Raw genomic sequence first — 17,400 nt, forward strand, 5'->3', positions numbered from 1 at the left:
AAATTACAGGAGGAATTACTTTACAAGACACAGTTTGCCAACCAGCTCAATGATGCTTTGACTACTTAGGTCACTGAACATTATAATTATTTCACTGCATGTGAACCATGCATATTCTCCAGTTAAAGTTACTATGGATGATAAAATAGTTACTTATTATACTCAGAAACATTACATACTGAAATGTGACACTCACGAAAATGTCACCCCTTTTCTCTCACCCCATGTTGAGAATCATTCCCATCACAACTAGCAGGGAGTCCTAGCCACTGCCCTATCATACATTAGCACTGTGTTCTGCATTTGACCCCTCTGCCCCAAGAATAGTCTCAGTTTAAGGGGCAAAAATCTGACCACAACAGTAGAACTCTCTTCCTAAACAAAAGTAGTCTTTTCACCTGTAACAGCCTGACATATTGCACAGCCCCTGATTAATAAGACAGGATGAAAATCTTGGACCCAGTGCATAGGTTCTCTCTAACTCTTACACCATCTACTTTTGTGATTCTTGCAGTGGTTTTTCTCCCAACCCACATTCTACTAATCAGACCACCAGCTAGAGTTTCATAAAGGCCTCTTCCAAGTCTGCAGTATGGATCAGCTAAACAGCGGGTGGACATCGTGATCGAAGTGGTGCCAAATGCTTTGCTTTGCTGTTTAAAGCAGTGCATCAAGCTTCCACACGTTGTAGAGAATGGGACTAAGATGCCCCGCCCCCACTGTCCCCTCCCCATCTCCAAAAATCAAGCAATCCAGTTCCCTATATGGCACTGATGAACATCACCAATCTCTAACAGTAAAACCCTGGTAGTTCGCTCCTATTAATATTCCAAAGAAGAACAGTTACACGCATCCATCTCCCTTCGGAAGCATGTAACCTTTTCAGCTTATGGGAAACCAAGTAAAATTTTCTCCACTAAATTAGCAATTACAGTATGGTTTCGGCTCCACATTTTTCCATCTCTAAATCTACTCTGAAAAATCATCCATGCATACTTTGTATGTCAACTGCAAAATAAATAAGGGGAAAAAAATCAAGAAGCTATTAAGACTAATTGCCATCTTAGTTCACAGATAGACAGGACAAAACATACCTTGGCGCCAAGTAACAGCTCTGGTGCTCTGTACCATAGTGTCACAACTACTGGGGTATAAGGCTTCAGAGGTGACCCATACTCTCGGGCCAGTCCAAAATCTCCAACCTGAATGAGAATGAATCATCATTAGCACTATCCACTAAAAAACGCACAGTAGAAGTTGGTGTCATCTACAATGCCAGTGTGCATTGTGCAGTCATTTTCCTCCACCCTCACTCCCTTAAAAAAAGTTTGCAAGGAATTAGCAGAATAAACCACTGATTTAAGTTAGTCTTCTAAAATTCTGCTTGCTCACTCATCCAAGACGAGTAATTTATTTTGACTGGTAAGGCAAATATAATTTGGTTTTTTTCCATTACTGACCGTCATGGCAAAGGTCTAGTAGATTTTCTCCCTAGGCTGGTAAATTTTCATGGCAGAAAAAAAAATTATTAGATGGTGCTAATTGCAATCACATAACAAACAGCAAAATTTCATACAGTGTGAAAAAGAGCTGTCTTCTTTAGGAAAGGACACAGTATAGGCTGCACACTACATTAATACCCTAAAGTTTCTGAATAATAGTAATTTTGTAATTTTGCCTTTGGGTATTAGAGCTGTGAAACTGTGGAAGACTGTTATATCCTGATCCTACTTGTTACATACCCTTCCAGTATTTTTTTTAAATAAATTAAATATGTATAATCTGTCCCCATGCATGAATACTCACCTTTTAATGTTATTTCCTTCAACAGGAAGAAAAATATTACAATTTAGAACTTATACAAGTACTTTTCAATTAATGTATTAAGTCTTACAATATCCTTGGGAGTTAAAAAAAGTGTTATCCCTATTTTACAGATGGAAAAATTGAGGCACAGAGACTACACAACTTATTTAAGGTCACACATGTAGTAAGAAGAGGGCCTGAAACATAAGGTCTTGTATTAGAGTCCTGAGGCCTGGGTTAAGGTAGTTAAAACCTTGCTGATATGAAGCAAAGTCAAGTAATGAGCAAGAGGCAGGCCCTACTCACAGAATTTGGCAAGCATAGGGCTGATATTGCAAAAACACATACTCCTAAGAGGTGCTAGGCACAAAACACTCACGTAAACACATTCCAGAAGGGTGGTACCAGAACACCCCGATAACCACACTCCCCAAAGATAACAGAAACATGCGGACCGATCTTAAGGATAGGGTCAGGATGACAGCATGATGAATAGAGATGTTTTGATCGAACCAACAGGTACAAGGCAATGCGTGGCGCCCTAATACATCAGAGGGTGATGCGTAACTTGTTTGTATTGGTGTCTAAAGATGTATCTCAGAGGAAACGTCTTTGTCTGGCCTAGGAGATAGTGGAAAATCCCACCACTAACTGAGCCGGTCCATTGTCACGAGCATACACGAGTATACCTGTAACCATTGAGCTGGGGCATTAGCACCGTGCTTTGTCAGCAATAAACCTGACCAAGCACCATTGCTATGAACCAAGTCTGTGGATTTATTGGGTGGTTCACTCGAGGTCTGATGTGCCAGCTGTCTGCGCAGAGCTGGGAGAACACAAGGGAGAACACGCACATGGCCAAACATCTGACAACACACACATATGGTCTATAGCACAGCTGGGAAAAGAACCCTGATCTGGCTCCTAGTTATGTTGTTATAAAAACAAGACAGTATTTCCCTTGACCACTAAACCATGTTTATTTATTAGTCATATCCTAGCATAAATCGTACAACCATGACAGGGCAGTCTTTGTATCTAATGGAAAATTTTATTCTATTTTGCAACAGTAGGTTTTCTTGCATGTTACAGCTGCAAGAATGGAAATGCAACACACTATCCAGATATTAACTGCTATGATGCAATGAAGTTCAAGGCCTTTAAAAAAACAAAACAAACACACACTGGATCCTTACTTTTAAAATGCCTTTATGACTCAGCAGCAGGTTGGAGGTCTTCAAGTCCCGATGAAGTATCCAGTTGTCATGAAGGTGCTTGACTCCACGCAATAACTGAATCATCAAAGTTTTCACTTCACCTGGAAGGATGAAAGAAAGAACCTTGTGTGTTCAGTTGAAAGATGAAGTCTACTAGTACTATGCTTTTTGAAATAGTTAAATCAAGAGCATAGAACAAAACATACATAACCAAAAAAAGTACTAGTTATGCATTTAATTATTAAAAAAGAACCAACAAGTTTACAGGATTAAGGGGAAGAAAGCAGGGGCCTTTATCAACATGGACCAAATCCTGATCCCACTGAAGTCAATTCAAAACTCTCAATGACATAAATGGTATCAAGATTTGGCTACAGAATTTTAGCACAAGATAGTGAATGAAATGTGTTCAGTTTAGTGTTTTCAGCACAGCCCACGCAGAACAGGCATTTCTCACAATGCCTAGGTGACTGTCAAACAAATCAGATAACGCTAACATGTGCCTAAGTTAGCAGAGACAATGGAATTGCTTTTCAAGGGAACAGAGTAATTCTTCCAGGAGCATCTGAGGAAGCTCACACTGCAGCACATTCAGATGGGAGGAATATGGTGCAGTTCTGGGTACAATTAGTTAAATCCCCAAATATTTCATTTTTCAGGGACCAATCTTGTTGCATAAAGTTAAGAGAAGGAAGTCTTGAATACCTGTGTTTCCAGCTTTCCCATGACACCTAATATTTGAAGTGAACTAACTAACTAAATCAAGTAAACCTGCAACCCTAATTAATCAATCAAGGAAACATCCCCATCAGTTTATATATTTGTTTCATCATCATCCATCATCATATATGTTGCAGTAGCATCCAAAGGCCCTGAGCATCATCAAGGCCACATCATGCTAAGGGCTGCACATATAAACAAACATAGGCTGGAATTTTCAAAAGAGCCTAAGGTAGTTGACTACCCTATTGAAACTGAATGGGAATTGGGTACCACACTCCCCATAGGCTCTTTGTGAATCCAAACCATAGATTCTTGGGAGTCGCTCATATATTATAGTGATGGTCACTGATCTAAGCTTCTAAATAGAGAGGCTAGACAGACAGGTAGAAAAATGAAACAGTCCCTGTTCCAAAGAGCTTTCAGAAACAGTTCCATCTTAATGATATATTCTGTCACACACTAAGCCAAAAATGTGTCAGTATAAATCAGGGACATATTATATTGATGTTCTTGTAATTCACATGATTTTAGCTTGGAAAGTTAAAGAATGCTAGGAAATACAGTACCTGGTAAAAATGGCTGTTTCATGGTTTCCATCAGACTTTTGAGGTCATGTTCTACATAATTCATTACGATATAGATTTTATCCATATTACTGCCCACAACAATTTCCTAAGAACAAATACAGCATATTATCAAGGAAACCAAGCAATATTTATAAGTGGTTAAGGATGACTGGCAGGAATGTATTAGCAGGTAAAAAAAGGGACATCAAATTTATAAAATTCACAGGAAATGTATGACACTGAAGTGTTTAGACAAGTTCATTTTTTATAGGTTTTAAACAGATTTTATAGACAAAAATGAGCTATTTGATTATACAAGGCACACAACTGCAAACTGAAAGAAACAAGCTCTAATGAGCAAATACTGTACTTAAATCAGACCATTATAGGGCATTTTAACAGTAAAAGAGTAACACTTCAAGAACAAAATTAATGTTAATATAAAAGTATTGGTGGTCTTACTCTAACAGTGACTATATTTGGGTGCTGTGCTTTCAGAATGGTGTTTATTTCTCTTAGAGAGGTAATGGGAAAGCCTTCTTTTTCCTTTTCCATTTTCAGTCGCTTCAGAGCCACAATTTCATCTACAAACAAAATAATAAAATACAGAACCCAAATTAAATATCTAATCAAAGACAGGTTAAGAGGACACTTACAGCACAGTAAATATTTTACTATCTTTTTCAAAGGAAGTCCTTATCCAGGCATTATATTAGCTTGTGTGTTAAAGACTGGACTAGACTGAGGTCATGGATAAGAATAAAACCCAAAGCAATTTTTTCCCTTACATCGTTTCCTAGGATTGCTGATTATAGGTTTTATTATAGTTCAATAAAATACAAATGGAAAAAGAACAAACAAAACTACTACTGTACTATATGATTTGCCTCCCATACAAACATTGACTTAATTTGCTGGAAGGAAAGAAATGCATCTTGGGTTAAATTCACCCCTATGAAGAAGGCCAGCACCACTTAAAGCCTCAGAATATTAGTGTGAATTATCTGCATTGTGCTAGCACTTACAGGTTCAAATCTGGGGTCAGGACCCCATTGTGCTAAGCACTGTAAAACACACCAAAAAAGGCAGTCTCTGTCCCAAAGAGCTCACAGTGTAAAAGTAATACAGGATTTAAATGAGGAATAGGCTTTATGCTAGTCCCTGCAGAGGTGAATTTTTCCTCTTATGAATTAATTCTACATGGTAAGAATATAAAATTAACAGTTAAAATGTGAATCATTAGATATTAAAGTACCCCTATTTATTATATATGTCAATTACAGCGATCAAAGATATCTTTGGCATGTTGCGGTGGTGACTTGCATAGACCCGGAAGTGAGTGAGCACTTACAGTCAAGCAGTCAATGGTACCTCTCCTTTTGTAAACCATTTCAGAGAGTAATGTTAATGTCAGCCTCAGAGGAAGGCTACATGCCAGGTAGGCTAGAGAAGGAAGTGGCCACCGCAGCTATATAATACAAGCAATGAATTGAAAGAAAATAATACTTTCCATTTGTATAATTCCTTTTCAGAGAGGATTTTAAAACACTTAAAAAAACCAATGAATTCTCACTCTATCCCTGTAAGGATGGTATTACCCCAAACTTGTAGATGGAGGAATTGAAAGTTTAAGTTACAGCAAGTGAGTGTTAGAACTGGGAACAACCATAAGTCCTGTCTCCAAGTCTTCTGATCTAAATATCAGAGCAAACTTCCTCTTAACAAATCGCTCGTTTTGCTCAACACGATAAAAGTTTACAAATGACAGGGTTTGTTTTTTACCGCCTGTCAGATATATAAATTTAAAATTTATATGTGTTAAAATATATCTATATATGAGCCTTCTGGTGAAAACAGCCAGCTTGCAGGAAAGTAACGTATTATTTGTGACAGCAGCAGGTGGGGGAATCATATCAGAGATGATAAAACAGTTTGCATCTTGCTGTGTCGGCTGCTATACACAATGAAAAGAAGTGATGCAGTACTAATACTACATATGTTATTACAATGTTAAATTAGATCCTTTTTCCAGTTGATAAATCACTAAAAAAAAGGGGGGGGGGGGAGGTGCAAATTAGCTTACATTTGGCTTTTGCACTACTGGTATCAAATGGGATAACTTTTCAGCAGGACAGCTACCACCAGAAGCAAGTTCAAAAACCTGGATTTATTTATTAAGTTTTCAAATACACACCACAGTTTATACCTGGTAAGAAGTGTTTCTCAGCATGTGAGCTTTTTAACTACTGATTAAAACAACTTTAGTTTCCTTCAAACAAGAATTAAAGATGGACTTGAAAGCAAACAATAAAAGTGAGCTAACCACAAATTTCTATAAAGAATGCCCACCACACACAAACCACTTTTTATAAAACCATTTAAATCATTTTCCATACCTATAATGACACCTATTGGTGTGTCTACATCTAATCAATTGGCAGATCACCCTGCTATGCTCAACTAAATCTAGTAGCTCGGAAGCAGGAAATCTCTACCTATAGGGCTAAAAATCCAGCTTTTGTTAACAATTTCTACATGACTATGTCTAATAAAAAGATACAATATCTTTAAAAGAATCTTATTTCAAATGCACACCACACTGAGGGGAAGGAGTCATCCATAATAAAGAGTAATAGTAGCTAAAAATAATATTTTAAACAGTCTTTTCTTTTCAGTGGAGGATTTAGAAAATGATTTTGCCTTAGACCATAACTCTACAATGGTTAACATAATCAAATCCAAGAATAGAGTAGGTTAAAGCACACACTTATCCAGCTATTCTCCCACTTCATTATATCAGAACATTTGATACAAGAAGAGATAGATTGGTCTTGTGGGTAAAGATCAGGACTGAGAGCTAAGAAATGTGGGTTATATTTCCAGCTCTACTGCAGACTTCCTGTTATGTTCCTTACAGAGTTATTGTACGGCTTAATTCTTTCACATTTTTTCAACACTTTTAGGTCCTGGGATAAAAGACTCTACAGAAATGCAAAGTATTATTACATTAAGTTTGCACAATGTTTATACTTAACTTCAAATTTACCTTCTACAAAAGACTCAGTAACTATTTTCCTATATTGAATGACACCCTCCTCAGAGTTCAGAGCTTAGTGCAGATCCCATGCCAAGCACAAGTTCTTAACATGACAGCATGACATCCAACTTTGGACTCCTCCTGTTTAACACTGTATACGGCATCACCCGCTGTACAAGTACTGTTGTTACATTTCATTCATATTGTTACCATCGTCTTAATGTTTAAATTGTCCACTGCACTAACACTGGCATGTAATATCATGTTGATAGTAATGCGGAAGGTTAATATTGTTTTGAAGAAAAAAGACCTCCAAAAGAATTTCAGCACCCACAGTACAAAACAGGGAGAGCACAAAGTGATTATGTTGCATGCAAGAGAATATTCAAAATAATTAGTAACTTCAAGCACAGGTGTTTGTTTTCCAAACTGCAGATCCCTAAAACATACAGCTTCCCTGTAGATCACCAAGAGGTGTAGCCCTAAGATGGGTCACTTACGTTTTTTTAATATTACGTAACACTTTGCCCTTAATGCTTAATAAGCGTTGTGAAAAAATTATGAGTCCACTTAATGAAACCAACATTTTTAGCACTGTTTTAAACAGGCACACTTGTACCAACCAGTTTTTTTGTCTTTTGCCCTGTATACCACACCATATGTTCCTTCTTCAATCCTGTTCAAACACTGAAATTCCTCCACGCTACGACATCCCTGAGAAAGCAAACAGAAAATTAGTCTTTTTAAAGACATATAAGACATAGTATGGCTGACTTTATATGAACAGTTTGTTATCCCAGAAGAATATAAAATAGATCTATGCCCAGGAAAACTATATTTTGTTCCAAAGCATTTTTACCTAGTACTCTAAGAAAGTGTCCTCTCAGGAACAAAAACTATGTTTAAAAAAGATTAAAATACTCCACCTCAATAGCTCCTAAGCCTCATTCATTTCTACAGATGTTGAAGAAATGAGGATTTCAGTCTCAGCAGCAGAGGAACTAGCTCCACACCTTAGACTGATGTGTCTCAGGCAGGCCAATGAGCTGCATTTGCATTCCCTAAGCATATTCTGATCCTAGCCATTGATAGCAAAAAGAGATAGGATCACATCAATCTTGACTGTCTAGATCAGTGTTTCTCAACAACCAGCCCGGCACTGATCCCTGAGATCCACCTGACACAGTTTAGGAAGGCAGCAAGCCGGTCCCCGGTATCAAAAAGGCTGAGAACACGGATATAGATACTTCCTCTTGTTAAAATAAAGGTGGCATAATATACATATTAAATACACAAATTACTTCCCATTTTACTTTAGTGTAAATGTAAAAGTAAAACATGCAAAGATCTATCTAGAGCAAATGCTCAGTTATACATAATACATGTGTGTATCTCAGTATTCTGCATCTATATTAGTTCATATGTTGCTGCACTAGCACACAACATTGCAATACTGATCTGAGGAGGAGGTCTATCTAGTCCACTATTCTGTGTCTGGAAGTGGCTAGTACAAGTTGCTTCAGAGAAAGGTGCTTACACACACACACACACACAAAACCACATAAAGAACTGTCCACGGGGAAGTTTTTTCCTGAATCTCAATCAGTTGGAGCTTTTGTTTATGCCCTGAAGCATGAGTTTATATTTCTTACACTTTTTTATTCTATCTAATGTACCTGTGGATGTTCTCATTATCCATATAAATGCTCAGTCCTTTTTTTTAATCCTATTAAACTGTTGCCTTTATGGATATCTTCTGGGAATGAGTTCCATGGGCTAAATAGGTGTTGTGTACAAATATTTCCTTTCATCTGTTTTAAATTTATTGTCTTTCAGTTTCATTGAACATTCTTTTTCTATTATGTGAAAAAAAGCAGGAATGACAAACTATTTGTTTTATAAGCTTTTGGGGGCAAGGGCTGTCTTTTTTCTGCACTTGTACGGTGCTGAGCACCTTGGGATTCAGGTCCGTGACTAGGGTTCCTACGTGCTATTATAACAAACAACAGCTTATTTTGCTCACCTTCTCAGTTCCCTGCTTATTCATCTCCTCTATAAACTAAAAACTTTTCACTCTCCTCATAGGGACATCTTTCCATTCCAATAAACATTTATATTACTTGTGAACCTGCCTATACCTGCAGTAACTATTTTCAGATGGGGTCACCACAATATCACAATATCCCAATGTATTATATCCTTTTTAAAAACTAAAGGTTTTAACTTGTTTTCACACACAACTTTTAAAAATATTGTATGTGAATATTTGATTGATGGAATATATGCCTGGGCTCACTTGACACCACAAGATGCTTTTGGTTGACCCCACCACAGTTTATGCACATAATGAATCTGACATTGGGCAAATGCACTGGACAATATGACATAATACTGTTTTATATCCAAGATGCTCTTGAGGGTACGTATATCATTTTATGTCACTATTCATGAAAATCCCATCTAAGACATTCTGGAGCACTTGTAAAATGATCCTCACCTGCAGCGCAGGAAGGTACTTGGGTAGCTCTTGTTTCAACTCAATGGGTGATGAAGCTGGAGAATCAGGAACATAATCTCCTTCTGTCATTGCATTGGAATGTGGGGTCCCCTCCCCCACTTCCTCCTCTTCTCCTTCACTTCCTGCTGAATCTCGATCAAACCTTGACTCTGTAACTTTAAAATTTAGAATCAGTCGTGGAAACAGGCAGCTATTTGGGATGTTTGAATTAGTTTTAGACAAACTAGTGAGGGAATAAAATTGTGATCATAAAACTGAGATACTAAAGAGCGTGGCACGCAATTTGAGTGTCCTGTTAAGAGATGACAAGGAAGGTATTTAAAGAAGCATGATTCTTTTTTCTATGTTTGGGGAGTATTTCATGAGGTTCGGGTATAGTTCCTTGAATACATTTTCAGGGTTAAATATTGCACGCTATAAAAACTAAACCAGTATATGAACAGTATGCAAAGACTGATTCAACTTTAATCTGACACATCATATAGTGCAATTCTGAGTACCAAGAGGATGGGCCCGATTCAAAATCACAGCTAGAACATTAGGTAAGTTCAGATCCAGATCCAAGCTTCTCTGACTCTTACAATAGGCCAACAAAAAGCCCTTGGATCAGAACTCTCACCCAGACTTTGGGGAAGTTCTGATCCAGGGTGTGTCTACTCTTGAGTACAGATGACCCACAGTACCATATGGTGTGGTGGATTATAATACTGATGAAAATCCACTAGCAAGTTGATTTAAAAAAGCCATGCTCATTTTATGCAAGATTTCAACTTAGACCTGCAGAAGAAATATCCACCCCCATCCACCAACAGGATTTCTTATACAAGCCTACTTTTCATAATCAAGTCCTGGTAGGCTTGAACATCTTGAAACCCTTCACATTCTAGACAGTGCATTAAAATCCATAGTTCATGAAACAGAAAAGGAAAAAACTGCTACAGCTAAAGCCAATGTTTGCATCTTACCAACTGGAATGTGATTTCCATTCTCTCGCTCTTCTTCTTCACTCATTTCTTCTTCACTCACCTCTTCTAAAAAACAGAATGCAGTCCAACAGAAAAAGCTTAATATCGTTCTGATTTCATGTACATAGATGCTTAATACAGTGAAATAGCAATACAAGTGTTACAGAGTAATGCAGAGGTCCCCAAACTGTGGGATGCGCCCCCCCAGGGGGGCATGGAGTAAAGTTCGAGGAGGGTGCAGCAGACCCAGGCCAGCCCCCATAGGGGGTGGGGAGGGAGAGCCACCCAGTCCCACCCCTAGCTGTGCTCTGGCCCCGCCCCCAGCCACAGCTCCTGGCCTCACGCCTGGCCATGTTCCCAGCCTCAGCGCGGCTCTGCACCCAGCTGCAGGTCCGGCTGCAGTGCTGCTCCTGGCCCCGCCCCCAGCCTTGGCCCTCGGCCCCAGCTCCATTCTTGGCTCAAGGCCAAGACTGGGGGTCAGGGCTGGGAATGGAGCCACACGCAGCCATGGGTGCAGCTGCCAGCCCCCACCGCAGCTCAGCTGCGGCTCTGCTCCTGTTCCCAGACCCACCTGCAGCTGTGGCTCCAGCCTTGGCCCCCTTACTCCTGTCCACATTCCCGCCCTCCCAAGCCATGGCCCTGCCCCCAGTTCAGGGGGGCGGGTGAGGACAGGAGTAAGGGGGGGACACAACCCTCAAAAGTTTGGCGACCACTGGAGTAATGCCATTTCAGCAGTTTTACAGGTCCTGCTCACTATCTACTGATAGTAATCCAGTACCTCTGTTTCACTTGATAGGCAGAGTTTCTCTGACTGACACAGAGCTGAACTACATTAAGTGAGCCTCAAAAACAGGAAACACTAACATTGGTGGCTGCTGTTTCTGCTTATTTTCTTCAATTTTACATTATAAGCTTATAATGTAGCTTTGAAAATAGGTTTTAAAAACCCTTGACTTTTGGTGAAAATGTGGTGCATGAAGAAATTTCATATCTATATATCTGCTATTTGTGCCCTAAAATGGAAGTTTTGGAAACAAATATGCAAGCAAGTTAAAGTGTTACTGACTGTGATTTAGGGCTCTATTGTGAGGACTCCCACAAGAAAATCAATGACACCTGAAACAAATGATTTATAGCCACATGATTAGTGACAGTCAGAAGTTATGTTGCAGTCACAGGAAGGAAGAAAGTTAGTCCAGTGACATCAGCTTAGCTTAAAAATTTAGAAATTATTGGTGACAGAAAAATTCAAATAACTCTTAGAAAACTTCTTAAAATTTGGTGGTTACTTTTCACTGATTTAATAGAAAAACATCCAGCGGTCAGGCCCCAAATGAGTCAGGTGCTCATTTTTTGTTTACTAATTAATGACATACAGATAGCAATTACTAGATTTGCTTAGTTAATTTCTTTTGTATTATTTCCATTTGTTCTTTCAAAAATGAAAAAAATCTAATAAAATTTAAAGCGGAAAATAATTAGAGATGGTAGAGACTTCTCTAGTCCATCCCACAGGCTAGTATAAGACTGTTCCCTATAGAACATTTGCTAGTGTCCAACATGGTTTTAAAATTACTCAAATGATGAGGCTTTCAACACCTCTCTTATAAAGACAAAAATATCACCGGAACTGTCCATCTTGGCTTCTTAGATTGATAACTTGAATATGCCCTCATACGGAAAGGCTAATATATTACTTGTCCTCAGAAGTTTTAGGTTTCTATCTTATCTGTGACCAAGGAAAAAAAGAAAGTGGGCAACATAAAACTGTAAGTACAAAAGTGCTTTGGGTGAGCATTTTTGTGGTCATGTTTTGCCACTTACCAGCTGACTGTTCAGACACTTCCTCAGAATTGCTTCCCGTCTCCTCTTCCTCCTCCTCCTCCTCCTCTTCCTCCTCCTCCTCCTCCTCTTCCTCCTCCTCCTCCTCCTCTTCCGATTCTCCACTGCTAGATTCCTCCTCCTCTTCCTCTGAACCAGATCCAGATTCTGTCAGGGGATAAGCAGAGAATACAAAAGTAACTAGGTGCACCCTCATGTGAAGGATCTTCTCATAAATATGATTATTTCCTAGGGTAAATTCTATGTATTTGATTGTGTGTAATTACCTCCTGACGAAGACTCTGCTGAGCTAGTTTTTCTCTCACTGTCACTGATGTCTTGCAAATCCGAAAGCAGGTCTCTTTCTTCTGTTTTCTCCTCTTTTACTGAGAAGCAAAAAAACAGACCAGTTTCTAAGCATTACCTCTACTTTATCAAGTGCTGAACACACAAGAACCTAGATTTTCTTCTTCTTTAAACCTTTGCCAAATATTTCAGTCATGTCCAGCAGAATGTACCTGCTGGGCTATTGAATGTACTTGCTATAGCGTCACATACTGTTGATTTCAATGATACGTAACTTTAAGAACTGCAGTGCAGCAGAATCAACAGTGGAAGAGTTGAACTGTATTTCAGACCTTTTTTTTTTTTTTTTTTTTTTTTTTAAAGTGCACTGAGTTATTAATAAACCCCACTACATGAATTGTGAGGAACGCACAATTTGGTAATTAATTCTGTAAATAAAGTACCCTTAGAGCACAATTTCACAAATACAAACACAAAGATTAGCACCACTTCTGACTATTCACAGTAACATGTTCAGTGACTACAATCATTTTTCAGGTTTACAACAAAATAAAAACACAACTGAACTTTAACCAGAGGATGTGGTTATTTCAATTCCTGAATATTTTCTAAAAAGAAAAGGAGTACTTGTGGCACCTTAGAGACTAACCAATTTATTTGAGCATGAGCTTTCGTGAGCTACAGCTCACTTCATCGGATGCATCATGAATGCATCATTCATGAGTATGCATCCGATGAAGTGAGCTGTAGCTCACGAAAGCTCATGCTCAAATAAATTGGTTAGTCTCTAAGGTGCCACAAGTACTCCTTTTCTTTTTGCGAATACAGACTAACACTGCTGTTACTCTGAAACCTGAATATTTTCTGTTAATAATCAGAGTCTCTAAGAATGTGGAAACCCAAAGAGCTATTTTTATGGCTTGGGAGCCAAATTGAACTTTCCAAGCCGGAATATTACCTGAAGTGTTTTCTTTCTTGTACAGGATGAGAATCGTAGTCATATTTAAACTATACTGCAGTTTCTGTAGAGTCGAATTAAGCTTAATAAGCTTAATTATTCAATGGTTAGCTCCTTTCTCCTCTAAGAGTATTCAAGGAGATAATACAAATGGTGGCTTTTTAGTTTGGGAGGGAATTAAGATACAAATGTAAGAAAAAGAGTCAGCGGTCACTCACCAATGTCAAGAGACTAAGGCATTCAAGCATAGGCAACATTGTTATATAGCAGCAGTTCTCAAACTTTTGTACTGGTGACCCCTTTCACATGGAAAGCCTCTGAGTGCGACCCCCCTTAAATATATAAAAAAGTGGTTTTAATTTATAACACTATTATAAATGCTGGAGGCGAAGCGGGGTTTGGGGTGGAGGCTGACAGCTGCCCCAGGTAATAAACCCCAGTTTGAGAACCCCTGTTCTATAGCATAAGTCAAGTTGTAGTATATTTCATAGCACAGACAACATTTTTAACCCTCAAGGTCAAGAACGATCACTGCAGAACTGTATTCATTTTACAGCAGATGTGATGCATGTTTGCTGGGGAGATAAAATCGGCAAAGAAGTGCTCTAATTTGGCACAAACACTGCAATATTTTGGTAGCTGCTACCAGCATAGGTTACAATGCCCTTCAATTCCTGCAGCAACTCTGGGGAGGGAACCATTCTGATGAATACCACGTATGCATATCTGTCTGGTCTGCCCTTATCCTTTTCGAAAAAGGGCCTTCTCTGCTTCTTGGCCACCTCTATCAGCGTAACGTCCTCCAACGTAAGGAATGCCTAAAGCGGTGCAGATGCAGTTACTAACCTGCATCCCCCACCTCTGTCCCCAAAACCCTCTACACCATTTAAGTAATAGCACATACCACCAAACCATGCTGTCCAAACAAGAATAGTCTCCCACTCCTCAAAACATCCTAGAAGCAAAACACAGTTCATTGCAACAAGGTCCGTAGGCACAGGGGAAGTAAGGTGGAAAACAAGTTACCATCACAAGCCTCTCCCGCGACTAGGAAAAAACTATGAGGATGGCCTTTCAAAATAGAGGAGAAAATATTTTATCATTGCCGCCAGACACACCGAACTAGGAACCACAACTCTAATTTTATCAGCCCCTCTTCCCCCATCCAGTTCCTTCAAGTGCCAGGCTTCTCAAGGATAGGACTATTATCAGCATCTGAGTGTCTGGCTAACCTGAGGGGGAAGAAATGCAGGGCAAAAGAGTCAGTGTCCAGAAACCTCTTGAGAGTGTCCTGGAAGAGATACCAGAAGAGGAGATCAAGGAGCTGCTTCGGGATGAACTTTTCTTGGAGCAGCTTCACTCAGTGCAGCACCATTTCTGGCCTCAGGTAAGAAGCATTGTCTAGTGGGAAACATTCTGTAAACCTGGGATGACCAGCAGTAGCTACTTAATTTTAGGATGACAAAGGCCACTTTCCTAGAGATTTGCACAGAGCTCATCCCAAAGCTGCAGCGCACCAACATGAGAGCTCCCTTAAGTGTTCAGTATTACGTGGTCATTGCCACTTGGACGCTTGCCATCCTTGCTTGCTACCAGCCAACAGCTGAGGTGCAACAGCTGACTTCCAAAGCAAAAGCCACCTGGCAGCGAGATCTCAAATACATCTCCATCTCCTTCTGCATATCTGCTGTTGTCAGCATTGCGATATGGAGCACAGTTCTGTTCATGCTGGCTGACAGCAATCTAAAAATAGGGCTGGCTCACAAAAAAAATAAAAATAAAAAGATGAATCATGGGATGGCAGGACTGATCATGGGAATTTGTGAGTTTGACTTCACGTCCCAGAATTCCAGTTGCTTCTGCTATGTAACATACAATGAGCTGCGAGGGAAGTCCCAGAATGTAGAAAGCCCAGCAAGGCAAAGCACCATGGGATACCCTCCCACAATGCGCATGAAGAAAAATCCCTGCCATGTGGACATAATGATTTAAATCGACGTAGTAAACAGCTGGATGTATAAATACAATTACGGTGAAATACCTATTACGCAACAGTCAATGCACCAAAGCTCAGTGGAAAATACACCCTCTAGTTAGACAAGGGCATAATAAATGTTTAGTGAAATTAGTGAGCATTTCTCAAGACTTGTTATTACTAAAAAGGAAAGAATGATTGAGTTTAACAGCATATTATATGGGGTCCCTGCAAACATCAGCAAATCATCCAGATAATAGTTTATTAGCCATTCCTCATCCATACTTTGGTACCATGCCACCATTTGTCCCTCAAACTGAGTGATACTTTCAAGAAAGTATCATGGAATTCCTTCTAGCAGTCAAAATAAAGCTTCCCCCCTCTTTTTCCCCCAGCAAGTCCTTTTGACGGTCATGCAATGGCATATTACCAAGTGGAAACACTACCTGGCTTCCTGCCATCTCCTTGCTCAAGCTTCTCTCTTTGCTGTCGTAATGGGCTGCGACTCCAGGTTCTTATTTTTACTTTGTCTCCATAATCTTCCCTCACTGTTCTATGATGTGCAGAAACTAGTGAAGAAACAAAAACAGAAACCCAAAAGGCGTTACATTTTCCTGCTCCTAATTACAAAGGTTCTCCTCTTCCATGGCAAGCTGTCTCAGGCTCAATTTTTGTTTCTTTTTTAAAAGGAAAAGAACCCTAACTGCACCTCCAAAAAAAAAAAAAAGAAAAGAAAAGAAAAAAGAGAGAGACTTTGGTGATAGCTAATGATCTGGATAAGGACTCACTGTGCCCTTCTAAAATGGAATGAAGCAGTAAAAAAAAAAAAAAAAAAAAAAAAAAATTAATACATATGTGGGCTACATCTACTGAGGCATCATAACTTAGGGGCAGGAGGTGAGAATCCCTCTCTTTACCACTCTCCGAGACCACATCTGCAATACTGCATTCGTTTCAGAGCGCTCATTACCACAACAAAGTAGACAAACTGAGGGAGGTGCAGAAAAGAATTAAAAAGTTAAGAGGCAGGTGGGATTGATTCAGGAGGAAACATCAAACACTAAATAAGGTGAAAATGGCTAAGCAATGACTAAGTTGGAAGACTCAATAATTGTCAATGAATACTCAAAAGGTGTAAATATCAAGAAGAGAAAGGAATTGTTTAGCATGATGAAAGAGAGTACAAGTAAGGAGTAAAAGGGATGAAATTAAGAAATATTTTAGGCCAAATATTTGGAAAAAATTTCAGAAAGTGAGACCTACAGGACTGTGGAATAGTCTTCCAAAGGGAGTAATGAAAGATACAGAGTATTTTCCCTTCCATTTCCGTTCTACAACATTCATACACCAATATTTGCACAACTATACTATTTTTTTCACTTTTTGGTAAAAAGGTTTATATGTCAATTCCCACATTCTTATAACCTGTTTTTCCATTGATTTGGCCAAACTCCTTTCTGTAACTACATTCTTCCTGTACACATTTCCCCTGAAGTTTCAAGTGACTA

The 17,400-nt window shown here is 39.1% G+C and overlaps 1 protein-coding gene across 15 annotated transcripts in view; it reads right to left on the reverse strand.

Moving 5' to 3' along the window:
- LOC102930742 (cyclin-dependent kinase 11B) overlaps positions 1-17,400 on the reverse strand; it is a 29,060-nt gene that overhangs the window by 3,666 nt on the left and 7,994 nt on the right. For 7 of the 15 annotated variants that reach the window (XM_037881025.2, XM_037881022.2, XM_037881029.2 and 4 more), the window contains 10 exons: positions 16,339-16,461; positions 12,941-13,039; positions 12,657-12,821; positions 10,833-10,898; positions 9,847-10,022; positions 7,973-8,063; positions 4,775-4,896; positions 4,313-4,418; positions 3,003-3,124; positions 1,095-1,202 (listed from right to left, as the gene is read on the reverse strand). In XM_037881025.2, coding sequence (XP_037736953.1) covers positions 1,095-1,202; positions 3,003-3,124; positions 4,313-4,418; positions 4,775-4,896; positions 7,973-8,063; positions 9,847-10,022; positions 10,833-10,898; positions 12,657-12,821; positions 12,941-13,039; positions 16,339-16,461 — 1,178 coding nt within the window. Of the gene's footprint in view, positions 1-1,094; positions 1,203-3,002; positions 3,125-4,312; positions 4,419-4,774; positions 4,897-7,972; positions 8,064-9,846; positions 10,023-10,832; positions 10,899-12,656; positions 12,822-12,940; positions 13,040-13,917; positions 14,109-16,338; positions 16,462-17,400 lie in introns of those variants that run through there. The other 8 variants (XM_037881026.2, XM_037881024.2, XM_043531505.1 and 5 more) reach the window with 4 other exon arrangements.

The sequence above is a fragment of the Chelonia mydas genome, chromosome 18 (assembly GCF_015237465.2).
Source record: "Chelonia mydas isolate rCheMyd1 chromosome 18, rCheMyd1.pri.v2, whole genome shotgun sequence".
NCBI lineage: Eukaryota > Metazoa > Chordata > Testudines > Cheloniidae > Chelonia > Chelonia mydas.